At 50.5% G+C, this 13,678-nt stretch overlaps 4 protein-coding genes across 4 annotated transcripts; 3 read left to right on the top strand and 1 right to left on the bottom strand.

The window, feature by feature from the left end:
* Positions 1-310: 310 nt before the first annotated feature.
* M431DRAFT_3561 (hypothetical protein) lies at positions 311-8,275 on the top strand (the record flags this gene model as incomplete). Its single annotated transcript, XM_024914516.1, has 2 exons — positions 311-1,689; positions 1,744-8,275. 2 exons carry the CDS (start codon positions 311-313, stop codon positions 8,273-8,275), a joined length of 7,911 nt encoding a protein of 2,636 aa, XP_024776066.1.
* A 372-nt stretch (positions 8,276-8,647) lies between these two features.
* M431DRAFT_480074 (hypothetical protein) lies at positions 8,648-9,753 on the bottom strand (the record flags this gene model as incomplete). The annotated part of the gene is made up of 4 exons (XM_024915832.1): positions 8,648-9,295; positions 9,325-9,379; positions 9,505-9,617; positions 9,649-9,753. 4 exons carry the CDS (start codon positions 9,751-9,753, stop codon positions 8,648-8,650), a joined length of 921 nt encoding a protein of 306 aa, XP_024776065.1.
* Positions 9,754-10,047: 294 nt separating this feature from the next.
* M431DRAFT_3559 (hypothetical protein) lies at positions 10,048-10,675 on the top strand (the record flags this gene model as incomplete). Its single annotated transcript, XM_024914515.1, has 3 exons — positions 10,048-10,429; positions 10,486-10,594; positions 10,654-10,675. The coding sequence occupies 3 exons, from the start codon at positions 10,048-10,050 to the stop codon at positions 10,673-10,675; spliced, it is 513 nt and encodes a 170-aa protein (XP_024776064.1).
* Positions 10,676-11,384: 709 nt separating this feature from the next.
* Positions 11,385-13,254, top strand: M431DRAFT_492850 (hypothetical protein; the record flags this gene model as incomplete). Its single annotated transcript, XM_024917047.1, has 2 exons — positions 11,385-13,091; positions 13,159-13,254. 2 exons carry the CDS (start codon positions 11,385-11,387, stop codon positions 13,252-13,254), a joined length of 1,803 nt encoding a protein of 600 aa, XP_024776063.1.
* Positions 13,255-13,678: the final 424 nt, after the last annotated feature.

The raw sequence follows: 13,678 nt of genomic DNA, 5'->3' as shown, positions 1-13,678 counted from the left end.
GGAGAGTTGAGTTGCCGGACTCTCAAAAAGGGCTTAAATAATGTATGTAAGATGCAGCTCAGTGCAAGTGAGATGCGCGAACACACGCGACGTCAAAAGCTCGGTGCTGCGATAAGAAATTGCGCCTCACACACGATTGGCTAATTCTACTCTAAGTGGAGCACCGCTAGTTCTTATCGGTTTGGCCGAGAATCTGCCGACAAAAAAAATTTGGGAACTTTGTTAGTGGGGAGGAACAGCTCCAGACTTTGGACGCTTCAATATCGCGGCCGAAAACCTTTTTTACAGCTTCATCAGCACCGCTGCCAAGATGCCAGCCCGATCTTCCGGACGCATCGAGAAGGTGCGGAAGAATAAGCACTCGACGCCCCATCAGAAGAACCACCGATGGGAGTCGTTTTCGACCAAGATCGCAAAGTTCAACTCGCTCCAGCCGCTGCGCAAAGTTCGACGACATGACCTCGAAACGGAAGACTTGTCATCGACGACGTCCTATCTCCAGAATGGACTGCAAAAATGGAGCGAACTCAACATTTCACAGCCATTTTCCTCTTTCAAGAGGGAGGTGCTTCCCTTGTGCGACAGCTTACCGCAGATTCTGCACTTTGAGGAACGAATAATGGCTTCGTTTGCCAAATACATCTCGACACAGGACAAGGAAGGACTGGAACCGCTGCTCGATCTCCTGACAGCCTTTGCCCACGATCTGGGAATTCGATTTGAAAAATACTTCTCACAGAGTCTGGATCTCATTATCGCAATCGCAGGAAGGACTCAGCCCGTCGAAGTCATTGAGTGGACCTTTGGTGCTCTTGCCTTTTTGTTCAAGTACCTGTCCAAACTCATAGTCCCGGATCTTCGACCGACCTATGCCGTCATGGCACCGCTCCTTGGAAAGTCCAAGCATCCACCGTTCATTGCGCGGTTCGGCGCTGAGGCTATGAGCTTTCTTGTTAGGAAAGCTGCGGCTCCATCACTCCGCGAGACAGCCCTCTCGTCATTCGTGGACTACGTCCGGGACGATATATGCAAAATGGTGGACGATCGACAGTTCATGCTGTATAAAGATGGTATCATGACCATGTTTGCCGAGGCGATCAAGGGAACAGATCGAACCATCCATTCGACAGGATCTGCCATATTCATTGAGCTTATGAACGCGATTCCAAAGGAAGAGTGTACGTTGGCTGAGATTACAACATGGACCGACCTGGTTTGCGGTGTCTTGACTAGTGTGATACATCATACCGAAGTACAAACTTTCAGAGAATTCGAAGAAGCAATTTTCGATAGCTGTGATGCTAAGTTGAAGGAGGCTCATGGCGATGATTCTCAGTGGTGGATGGTACCATACATCCGAGTTCTTGGTGTTCTCGCAGGAGTCCGGAAAGGCGGTCGAATTACGGACTGGACACGCCTCGTCCAACAGCTTACTGCTTTCCTTTCAACAGCGACACGGCCGATTGATGAAACCGTTGAGCAAAACGAGCTTTTATGGGCATTAGTCGTCGTCAATGTGGCAATCACCTGTCATCACGCGCCTATGGACTCGCTCATCCCTCACATCTCCCGTCTTCTCCAATCATTGACGAGAGAGCCGTTTATGAGATTATTTATTCCTTTTTGTTCATATTTCAGCGAGCTTGATCCACGTCGATTTGGAAGCTTATTCCGTAATGATTTTCAGAAGTAAGTTGGATGGGCTTTCCTCTACGATACCAGGCGTGTACTGACCTTTTCCAGATTTATCGCAACCCATTGGTCTCAGGGACAAAATGAAGACATGCTGTGTGTCTTGTTACCGCAGATCATCGAGAACCGAGGGTTTCCGTCTGCTGGCGAGAAGGATTGCTGCAAACTCCCCCAGGCATGGCAGGACCAGATTGTCTCCAAGTTTGAGAGCTTAGAGATTTCGCCTTTCCCTGAAAGAGGACCGTACAACAAAGACCCTCAAGTCTGGAGAGACAGGTGTCTGCCTAAATATGCTGCTCTCCTCCGAATCCTGGAGTTGACGGCCGTCCATCCTTCAACCAACGCACGCATTGCAGAGCTTCTGCTACGCAAACTCAAGCTTGCTCTTCGACCCTCGTCCTCGCTCGCGTCCGATGAGGTTAATTTCATCGTCAGCCAAGGATTTCATGCCTATTTAGGGATGAGCAAGACTGCAGGCTCCACTGATCCCCAACTTGCGCCTCTGCTTCGGGCAGCGGTACCGCGGTTTGCACGATCTGTGGGCTTCCTCCGGACCTATCTTGCCTACGAACAAACCTTCCCACATGGACACGAAGTTGATAAACATGAAGCGTCATCTGGTGATGACACTTCAGTCTCTGAGGATGACCCCGTGATCCAGTCTTTGGTCGAAAATTTGAGTTCTCCATCTCATGACATTCGATTTGCGTCTTTGGAACTGCTCAACAAGATGAGCAAAACGCCTGAGCAATCCCAATGTGTTGAAATCATGCTTCAGATTGAACAATCTCCCTTGAATCTAGAGCACACTAGATCGATCGCCATGTATCTGCGTAAGCTCGGGCAAGAATACGGCTCATTGACAGATACGACTTGGCTGAAACAAGGTATACCAAATTTCATGTTTGGTATGCTGACAGTCAACCTATCTCCAGTATGGGACGACTCAATAGAAGCCATGAAGCAGGTTGCTGAGAATAAACAAGGTGAAGATGCTATTTCTCTCACCGCATTCCGATGGCTGGATGTATCGTCACCGCGATGGACACCACCGCAATCCGAAACTGGCTCCTCCCGCGCTTTCTATTCCGACTTTGAATGCACTACATTGAACGCTCTTCAAGCGTCCGGAAAGAGTGTTCAAGAAACATCAGGCGATTCGAAGAATGTGATGTTGCGTACTTTTGATGACAGCCAGCGACTGGTAGAACCTTTCTCTACAAACGCCAAGGCTCAGGCGCTGAAAGTATTCAAAGCTCTGCCTTCTATCGCTGAGAGAAGGTCGCGTCAACTGGTACCCCATCTGTTTGCTTGGGCTCGCGAGGAGGAAGATGCTCATGCCGAAGAGGACGCCCAATTACAAGCAGTCTTCTGGTCATTAGCTGACAGGAAGGGGCTTGTTGGCGTCTTTGCACAATTCATCAATCCAAGAGTCTTGTTCCAACATGACCAAGTTTACGACATCATGTTACAGCTGCTAGGAAATGGTGATTTGGACGTTCAAAAGCTCGCGCTGAAAGCTATTCTAGCATGGAAGCAAGACGGCGTGAAGGCTTATCAGGAGAATCTGGAGTACCTTCTTGATGAAGCTCGCTTCAAGAACGAAATAACTGTCTTCCTCCAAGGAGATAGCGTCATCAAATCTGAGCATCGAGCCGATTTGATGCCTGTTCTCCTTCACCTCCTTTACGGTCGTGCAATTTCAAGAAAGGGAGGAGTTGGCGGTCGTCACGGCCAGCAAACGACTCGACTTGCCATTATCCGAAATCTATCCATTGAGGATCTCGGTGGCTTTCTTGACATTGCCGTAGGAAAACTCAAAGATGTGCGAGTGGTAGGTCCTACAGTCAATCGGAAGAAGCTCTTTGACGAGGAAATTATTTCGATTCGAAAACAATTTGGTTTCCTGAACATGGCCCTGTCTCTCATTTCGGAGTTGGGCACTAATGTGTCCCCTTACATGGAAACACTCGTCAACACGATCTTGTACTGCCTCATCTTCTCTTGCAGACGACTGGGTGGTGTAGATACAGAAGTGGACCCTGATGCCCCCGAAGAAGAGGAAAAGGCCAGCACCCATTCACTGCTCAAATCCACGAGGTCAACGGGTATCAAGTGTTTGATTGCTCTGTTCCAGAATGCCCAGGATTTCCAATGGGAGCCTTATCAGGATATCATCATTGAGGAATTGGTGGCGCCCAGGCACGAAAATCTGCCAGCCGAGACTGCACAAGGAGTATCTGGTATGCTGCAGTTGTTGTCGACATGGTCCAATCTGCCCAAGGCGGCGCTCTTCCTTGCTCCTCACGGCAATGCGCTACCGGATGGTGCCTTGCCGAAGATTATTTCTTGCATTGCATTCGAAAAGTCAAAAGAATCGGTCAAGATATATGTTCTTGAAATGCTTCGCAGCTTGGCAAGGCTGGCCATGGCTTCTGCCAGTGAGTCTGAGTTCAATGAGGTTATAAAAGCTGAGCTTCTTGACCCGAATTCAACTGCGATCTTGGACAATATCACTACTGTCTTGAGAATTGGTGATATTAGCAATGCGCTTTTGGAAACCGGTATCGAAACCATTCTGTCTCTAGCACCAGTCTTTCAAACTTTGGAAAATGTTCAGGCAGTCATTCGAATTTCGAGCTTCTTGTTGCAGCAACCTGCACGCCGAGTCAATCCCAAGCTCAAGGGCCGGATTCTCTTGGTGATTGAGAACTTTGCCTCATTGCCTGACGCAGCGCAGGATGAGGCACTGCTTCAAGAGGTTTACAAGACAGTTTCATCCCTGTTCAGCTACTTTAAGGATCGAGAGAACCGCTCTTCGCTGTGTCGGGTTCTTTTGGCCATCTCAAAACAAGACGCCAAAATTTCCAATGTCGCCAACCTTTGCAACGAGTTGAATTTGTTCAAGGAGGGTCGCATTGACGAGCCGGACTATGACAGACGTCTTGCCGCATTTAGCTCCATCTCGAGCAGTCACGATGAGCCATGGTCTCCTAGACAGTGGCTTCCTGTTCTTCACAACCTCATTTTCTTCATTCGCATGGACGAGGAATTCGGTGTGCTCTCGTCCAATGCTGCTGATGGCATTCGACGACTAGTACAAGAAGCGTCGGACTGTCAATCACAAGAAACGAAAGCCGTCTTTGACGAATATCTCAAGCAGATCCTCATGCCGTCAATTTACGGCGGTGCTCGAGAAGAGTCAGAAACTGTTCGGCGAGAGTATCTACGTGTGCTAGGGTTCATTCTTACCACAATGCCTGAATGGGGCCCCGTGGCTGACCTCGGCGGTCTCCTGAATGAGCGTCAAGAAGACTCTACGGAACCCTCGTTCTTCTTTGACATTCTTAGTCCAGCAACTGCAAAACAAATGGATGCCCTGCGAACATTGGAAGCTGCTAATGCAAGCAAAGAAATGGGTAGCCATAATCTGACACAATTCTTTATCCCGTTACTGGAGCATTTCATTTTTGGAAGAGCCGACGGCGGCGATGACCATGGACTTGGTGCGCAGGCAGCAAGCACAATCAGCAACTTAGCCATGTCCTTGAATTGGAACCACTTCCGCACAACTTTTCATCGGTACATTGGTTACATTGAATCGAGACAGGAGCAGCAGAAGCATACCATCCGCCTATTGGGTAAATTTACTGATGCTCTGTTGCTCTCGTTGCCTGAAAGCCCAGATGCCGAAACAATGGAGGTAGACCAAGAAGAAAGCTCATCTTCTGCGGTACGACGGCTGCGTCTCATGGCTCCGAAGCCCGCTGAACTGGCCACCCAGATCATGGATTACTTCCTACCACCACTTACCAAACATTTGCATCAGAAAGATGAATCCGAGGTCAGCTACCGTGTTCCCGTTGGTATCACCATTGTCAAGCTCTTGAAACTGTTGCCTGGCCCGCAAATGGATCAGAAGCTGGCTGGTGTTTTGACCGACATTTGTCACATCTTGCGCAGCAAAGCATGGGAGGCAAGAGAGATGACTCGAGACACTCTCGTCAAAATTGCTGTCCTTCTGGGCCCTTCCTTTTTCGGATTTATTCTGAAAGAGCTCCGAGGAGCCCTCACTAAAGGTTACCAATTGCACGTCCTTTCATACACTGTACACTCCATCCTGGTTGCCACAGTGCCTCACTTCGCACCTGGTGACCTTAATCCTTGCCTGTCATCGATTGTCACTGTTATCATGGACGACATATTTGGTGTTGTTGGCCAAGAGAAGGATGCTGAGGGCTATGTTAGTCAGATGAAGGAGGTCAAGAGTAGCAAGAGTCAAGACTCGATGGAACTCATCGCCAAGAACGCATCCATAAGTCGCCTCATTGAGCTTGTACGACCGCTACAAGCCCTTTTGCTGCAGAAAGTGGATTTGAAGATTGTGCGCAAGATTGATGCCCTGCTGGCCCGTATCACGGCAGGCCTTTTACAGAATCCAGCCACCGAAAGCCGTGATACTTTGGTCTTTTGTTACGAGGTTATCCAAGAAGTATACAACGCACGAAATCCAGAGGCTGAACCGAAACTGGACTGGAAAACTCGAAGATATCTAGTACAGAGAGGGGCCAAAAAGAGCGACCGAGGTCAAACCAGCAAGCATACATACAAGTTGACCCGCTTCGCATTCGAGATGCTGAGATCGATATTGAAGAAGTACGATAGCATACGAATTCCTGAGAACATCTCTGGTTTCATTCCCATCATTGGTGATGCCATTCTGGAGGGCGAAGATGAGGTCAAGATCTCAGCGTTCCGACTCTTGGCAGTCATCGTTAAGGTTCCCTTTGAAACTGCTGATGGGGCAAATATCTACAAGATCGCCGTCAAGGAGGCTACGAGGTGCATCTCAATGTCGACTTCGACCACGACTGATTTGGCGCAAGCGGCCTTGAAGATGCTTGCTGTCGTGCTGAGAGACCGACGAGATATTGAGGTCAAAGATGCTGCTACCGATATGCTATTAGGCAAGCTTAAGGACGACTTCACAGAGCCCCTGTATCGACACATCACTTTCAACTTCCTGCGATCTGTGCTCGATCGCCGCATTGAGACTGCGACAGTCTACGACACCCTGGATCAGGTCGGCACCGTCATGATTACTAACGATGACAAGGACACACGAGATCTGGCACGAGGCGCCTTCTTCCAGTTTATCCGGGACTACCCTCAAATGAGATCTCGTTGGACAAAGCAACTCAACTTTGTGGTCGCCAACCTCAAGTATGATCGCGAAGGTGGCCGCATTTCGGTCATGGAGGTGATACACTTGCTGCTCATGAAGTCATCCAGCGACTTCATCCAAGAAATTGCGGCAACATGCTTCCTGCCACTCTTCCTGGTTCTGGCGAACGATGACAGTGAGAAGTGTCGCCTCGCAGCTGAAGCGCTGATCAAGGAGATTTTCCGCAAGGCCGATAAGGAGCGAGTAATTTCATTCCTGAACCTGCTTCGGTCGTGGCTTGGCAAAGATGGAAACGCTACGGTCGTCAAGCTTGCCGTGCAGCTCTTTGGCTACTACTTTGAGTGTCATGAGGATGCCGTCAAGAACCAGACTGACTTCAAGCTCATCTTCGATAAGGTCATGGCAATTCTTGGATCCGAAGATGTTCGTGATCTTGACGGAGGGCTTGTTGGCGCTGCAATTGGTGCTGTGCGCATATTCGTCACCAGCTTCCCTGAAAAGACCTTGTCTGCCAATAGGGAAGAACTGTGGGCCAAACTACCACACTGTCTTGGGCACAGTGAGACTTCAGTCAAGTTGGCTGCTATTCAGGTGATCAGCCTGTATCTTACTGATTTTGCTCAGCGAGGTGCTGGCACTTCTGCAGGCGAAGATGTTGAGGGATCTCATGGCCTTACGCTCCGGACTGGTAATGTGGAGGAGCTCGTCCGCCTCGCACTCAGGGCCCTGAACGGTTCTGAGGTTAATGAGGGGTTGGCAAACGAGCTTGGACAGGTCCTCATATTCCTCGGCCCCCGTCTTCCTATTGGAGACTCACCCGATTCCTCGAATGCCGAATCAGAGGCAGATGAGCTGGATGCTGAAGACAAGGAGGAGCCGAGTACAAAGCCCAAAGATTTGCAGTACTTGTTCTGGCGCCTGTCACACATTCTGCGCAAGGAGATTCGTCCCAACGCTGTTGCCATCATTCCCAAGGTCGTCGCCATGGAGGTGCTGGAGACAATCTGCCGCCGCTCTGCTTTAGAGCGACTCCAGCCTTCGCTGAAGACTATCTTGACGCCACTGCATAATCTCACCGATCCTTCCATCCCGGCACCTTTCAGCATGGATGAGGTGTTCAAGACGAAGCACGAAGGCCTCAAGACTAGGGCGCAGATCATGATGGATTCCCTGCAGAAGAAGTTTGGCACTGCCGAGTACAGCAAGCAGCTCATGTCTATTCGCGAGGAGGTCAAGGCGCGCCGACTGCAGCGATCAAGCAAGAGGAAGATTGAGGCGGTAGCGCAGCCTGAGAAGTACAGTAAGGACAAGAGAAAGAAGTTTGAGAAGAACAGGGAGCGCAAGAAGACGAGGTCGAAGGAGCAGAAGGTGATGAGACAAGCTTACAAGACATGGTGAACATGTAAATAGCATGGTAATGCTATCATGCAGGAGAAAAATATGGCGAGCGGCGTTTTTGACTGGGCATTTTTGGGCGTGTTTTGAAAAACTACCTTGTGGTTCTTAATCAATATATAGATACAGAGGTATATATGCTGCTAGAAATAAATGTAGGGATCAAAAATAGATTCCTTTAGACTACCCCTTTGATACCGTCGCTTCTTTTGAAAAATGTAGGAGTTTTCCTGCCAGTGACCCTTAACGCCCTGTATATGACTTTACATACTCATACAAACTCCTGCCTCATAGATGATTTAAAGATCCGATCAAGATCGCTTCACCCGGACACCACCCACGATTGGTATATGCGCGCTCAATATTCCAGCTTTTTTATGTCGATCCCTTTGTGTTTTTGCTCGCATCCTCTGCCAAGTCCTCTGGCACCACTTCCTCAGGCCAGAACTCAATGTCTCCGTCCTCGCCCAAAGAACCCCTCTTGACCAGCTGGCCTTTTTCCCTCATCAAGTCCTCGACGGTGATTTTCCGATCGCCAAAGATGTTCAAGTGGTCGCTTATAACATGTCTATTACGACAGCTCGGGCACGTAATCAGCGTAGAGCCATGATGGTAGCCCTGCTTCGAGACGTTGTGATGCGAGCGATGGCCGCAGGGCACGCAAGTGAAGGAGAGCTGGTAGAATGCCGGGCCTTTGAGCTCGGGCCGGTCGCTTTCGCTTGAAGGGGAATCTGTAGTGGCGGGTTCTTTTTGCGGGAGCTTCCGAGGAGGACGGGGGATGGCGTGGGCGAAACGAAGCTGTGATGATGAGGCGGGAAGCGAGCTGCTGCGGAGAGAGAACGAGCGGGGAATGTTTCGTGGGGTGAGAGCTCGGCGCAGGAGAGGCGCTATTAGAGGTGCTGATTTTGAAGCCATGGCTGAGAGCGCGGTGTTTTCTGTTTGAGTGGTGGTGAAGAAGAAAAACGGGAGATAATTGGTGATGGTGTTGATGGGACTTTGCGATGGAAAAGTTGGTGGAATGCGCTAGACGTCATTGTAGTGCAGGTACGTACCGCGGTGCCTTGACGGTGGTCCGTGCGCATGGGGACAAGGGAGAGATGCGATTTCCTAATAGAGTAATATCAAGGATGGTTGTTGAATGGTATGATTGACGGCTGTCATTTTCCCTTCAAGCATTTTCAAGTATTGGAGAGAGAATTTCAATCTTTAGCCATAGATTTGGAGAACCTCACGTGTGAAGTCTGACCAATGCACCATCAATGGCGCCAGGCAGAGACGCATGTGCTGTTGTCCAGTAGAGACTACGAGCGAGTGCTCCTCGATCCGAACAAGGCGAGAATACACCCTGCAATGGCACAAGAGCACCTGTGACTTACATAGATATATTGGCTCAGGATTATATCTGAAGCAAGTAAATTCGTTATGTTTTGTAGTATCGCCTTCCCAATGTCAAGGACTGTGCTTACCGTAAATTTCCCCATCAGCGAACTGCAGCTGCTTGTACTTTCCTGCTTTACATATGCTGAATTATTGCCTGGCTATATATATTTTTGCACCTCACGATCTTCCATATTCTTAATTTTTTTCCTCTACTATTTTCCTCCTCCGAGTGTCGCCTCGGTTCCCTTCGCTCTGCCACGCACAGCTCCCTGAACTGCCAACTCTCGCAGCAAACTCTCCATTCTGTTTCTTCCTATCTGATATGATTGAGAATCTACAGCCATTCTCAGTCCTACTCATCCCCAGCCCCCTGTAAGACGTCACTGCCAGGGAAAATGCATCTCTTCCTCGTCATCCAATGGCTTATTCCCTTAATCGGTCTCTGCTTTGCCCAGGCTGATGATCGGGCCCTTGCCCTCTCTTTGATCAACCAAGCTCGCCAGGCTCAAGGTATCCAGCCTCTTACTTGGAATGGGAACCTGGAGTCTTATGCTCAGTACTGGGCAAACATAATGGCTGCTGGCCAGCAGCCCTTTTCGCATGCCCAGGGTACTTATCGGCCTCAACAAGGAGAGACGCTATTCGAATACCAGTCCACCCAATGCGATACCGCCTACGACAACCCTTTGCAGACAGCCGCGCATACTTGGCTCGCACAGGCCTCGCTATACAACGGAATGCCCATCACGGACGGGCATGAACCCTGGCTGCACTGGTGTATGTATTGATGATGCTTTGTAAGATGCAAGAGTTGATATTGACCTGACTTACAGCACAGTGTATGTGGTCGACTACGACACAGATAGGCTGTGCTCGGGCCTACAGCATCTCAGAGCCGTACAAGACCTACGACGTGTGCCGTTTCTTTCCGGAAGGAAACATGTGAGTAACTAGGCATTGGTTCTTATTTGGAGATTGATTGCTGATTTGTGCCGCTTCAGAGTTGGACAGCGACCTTTTTAGATGGCAACTATCAAGGCCACATGTGGATGGATGGACTGTCATTGGGACAAATGATGAAAGAGGGTCGCATATTTCTTAGATGAGACAGCTGTGTTGTGCCCTTTGATAGGGTTGGTAGTTGACATTAGAATGATTAAAACGGTTCAATACCTTGGTAATTGGCAATTCTCTCTTCGAATTGAGTGAAAGAATACCTGTAACATTGATGCGAAGTGCAAGGTTGCAAGTTCCATCTCAAAATTACAGGGTAGCACAGCACCTGCAGGTTTGTTTGTATCTGGTACGCACCTACCCGGTATGCAAGGGCCCCACCCGCCCTTATGTAAGCAGAGTTCCTCGATCTCTGCAAGGCCAGCCAAAATTTGGGGCAAGACAAACGACGCGATTGAGAAAACCAATCAACCACGAGTCGCGACAATCACCAACGCTGTGACCGCCAAACGCTACGCTGCCTCACGGCTGATAATTTCTTCTTGTTCCTCTTCTCATCTCGTCTGAGTCATCGAACCCGCTCCATCTCTGTCTCTCTTTGCCATTGCCTGAGAGACTCGAATCGCCTCTTCGTGTGGTTGCCGCACTGGCTGCAAAGAAGCTCGCAAGCTCCGTCAGCTGCGACTTTTGCACAAAGCGCGGGGACTCACCAGCTTGCGCTCGCGTTTCCTCCCTTGCGCCATGAAATAACCAGAAAAATACCCTCAGAAATCTCACAATGGAACGATCAAAACCCCAGGCCTTCCTGTCGTCGTATGCGCCGCGACTGCGCACCTACAACAACTCTCTCTTGACTCCCGTCCTACCGAGTGCGCCAACGGGGCCTGTTTCGCGAACAACAAAGCGAGGAACTACCATTATCAACTATGCAGAGGACGGTTATGATGACCTGGATGATGATAGCGACGATCCCAGACGTCGGCCCACGGGCTTGCGAAGCTTGCGCAAGGAAGATTCGGCCACCAGGATGGATATGGCTGATAAGGTGGGAAAGGAAATCAAGGAACCCGTCGACGTCCAGGGCATATGGCGGGATTGGATGGGGAAAAGCCGGTCTGTCAGGAGCGACCAGCAGAACGCCGCCCAAGCACACCTTCCATTGACCCTGATACCCATACGAATCGACTTGGACATCCCGTCCTTCATCCCGCCTGCGCCGTTCCCGGCTCCGAATCCCAACTCGGTCGACATCTCCCTCCCCCAATACCGACCACAGGAGATGACTGTTCCTTACAAGTTGCGGGACATTTTCTGCTGGAACCTACACGAGACCCTCATCACAACGGATCAGTTTGCGCAGAATTTGGCGCAGGATCTTGACCTGCCCAACAGGCCTGCTGTCATTGCAGAGATTAGCAAGCAGATTCGGACGCAATTGGAAGAGTATGCTGGTGTTGCTCTTCACCCACTCTTCCACTCTGGGCCGTCTGCTGCAGCACCACCGCCGCCCATCCAAGGAGGGGCGGCAACCGTTGCTGGGGGAAGCGTCACTGCAGCCGGAACCCCGAGACCCAGCATATTCAAATCTCGAGACGACTCTCCAGCTTCGTTTGCGAGAGGTGTATCCCGACCTGAAACTCCTGTGCAGACAGGAGGCCTGGCAACACCAACGCCGCAGCCGCCGGCATCGCAAGCCCCCGAGGCCCCCGAGGTTACTGCGGAAGCAACTCCCATCCTACCTGATTCTGACGAATATAACCCTGACGATACCTATCGATGTATTATCAACCTGAGTCTAAACCTTTCGTCCATGCTATACACAGACAAGTTTGAGTGGTCACTCCTCCACCCTCCAGGCACAGCCGAAGCTTTCGCAAAGGCGACATGTGCCGATTTAGGATTGGCAGGTGAATGGGTTCCGGCTATGACACATGCCATCTATGAGGCAGTCCTTCGTCTAAAGAAGGAAGCCTGTGAGGCTGGTGGCCTTGTTGGAGGTTGGGGCGGAGCTCAGCAGGAGCTGCCAAACGATGCCGCACATGGCCAGGAAGCTGGTTGGAGATATGACCCTGACCACTTGGCTGATGACTGGGAGCCCAAGGTCGAGTTTCTCAGCAAGGAAGAGATGGAGAAGCGAGAAGGCGACCGTGAGCGACAGATCCGTCGGCTGCGGCGTGAAACAGCGCGATTCAGCTCGACGACTGGTATGCTGGGCGGCACTCCGTTCGGCCTGGGCGTGGCTGTCGACGCCGAGGAAGAGAGGATGGGCAGAGGTGAACGCTCAAAGAAGAAGCGGCGTTTCCGAAGTCTGAGTCCTCTCGCCCGCGGCGGAACTCCTCTGGGGCGACTCACGCCAGATGTCGGCGGTTATGGTGGAGGAGTAGGAGCCTTGACGGACATGGAGCGAATGACATGGCGCTGCTCACACTGCCGTACGTGGGGTACGAGCGTCTGGGCGGTTCGAGACGGTCCTGCTGGGCCCAAGGTGAGTCGTGTTCAATATATCAGTTGTTGGGTGTTTTTATGTGATGGCTAACATGATATCGTAACAGTCCCTATGCGCCAACTGCGGCTACTTTTACGAACGAGATCGCAGGCTACCTCGCCAGACCAAAAATCTGCACCTGCAAGACATTCGAGCGGTCTAGGAACCCACTGATGAGCCCCGTCACGATAAAGAAGACGAACAAGGCAAAGGAAAAGGACAAAGGAAAGACAAACGCCCAGTGGTGTCTCAGCATCAATCCCCGCAGGAGAAAGAAGAACGTGAACTCTCCGTCTCCGATCTTCACGCTACTATTACTACTATTACTACCCCTCGACATACTCGCCGACAACGCTGGCGGCAGCAGCCCTTGGGAGGCCAGCCTGCGTTACCTGTGTGCCCGCAACTTGGGTCGTCTTTGGCCTCCAGACCTTGGTTTGATCAGGGTAATGAAAGGAGGATGAAGATGCATGCAAGGAATGCCTGGGAAGTGAACTTGCGAGGACAAGCTGCATAGGGAAGGGGGTTTATATGGCTCAGAGCATAAAACGAACTTCAAAAAAGGACGACCAATAGTCGAATTCTTC

This window comes from Trichoderma harzianum (assembly GCF_003025095.1).
Source record: "Trichoderma harzianum CBS 226.95 unplaced genomic scaffold M431scaffold_4, whole genome shotgun sequence".
In the NCBI taxonomy this organism is placed as follows: domain Eukaryota; kingdom Fungi; phylum Ascomycota; class Sordariomycetes; order Hypocreales; family Hypocreaceae; genus Trichoderma; species Trichoderma harzianum.
Note: the sequence above shows the minus strand (reverse complement) of the source record. Positions and strands in the feature narration are given on the sequence as shown.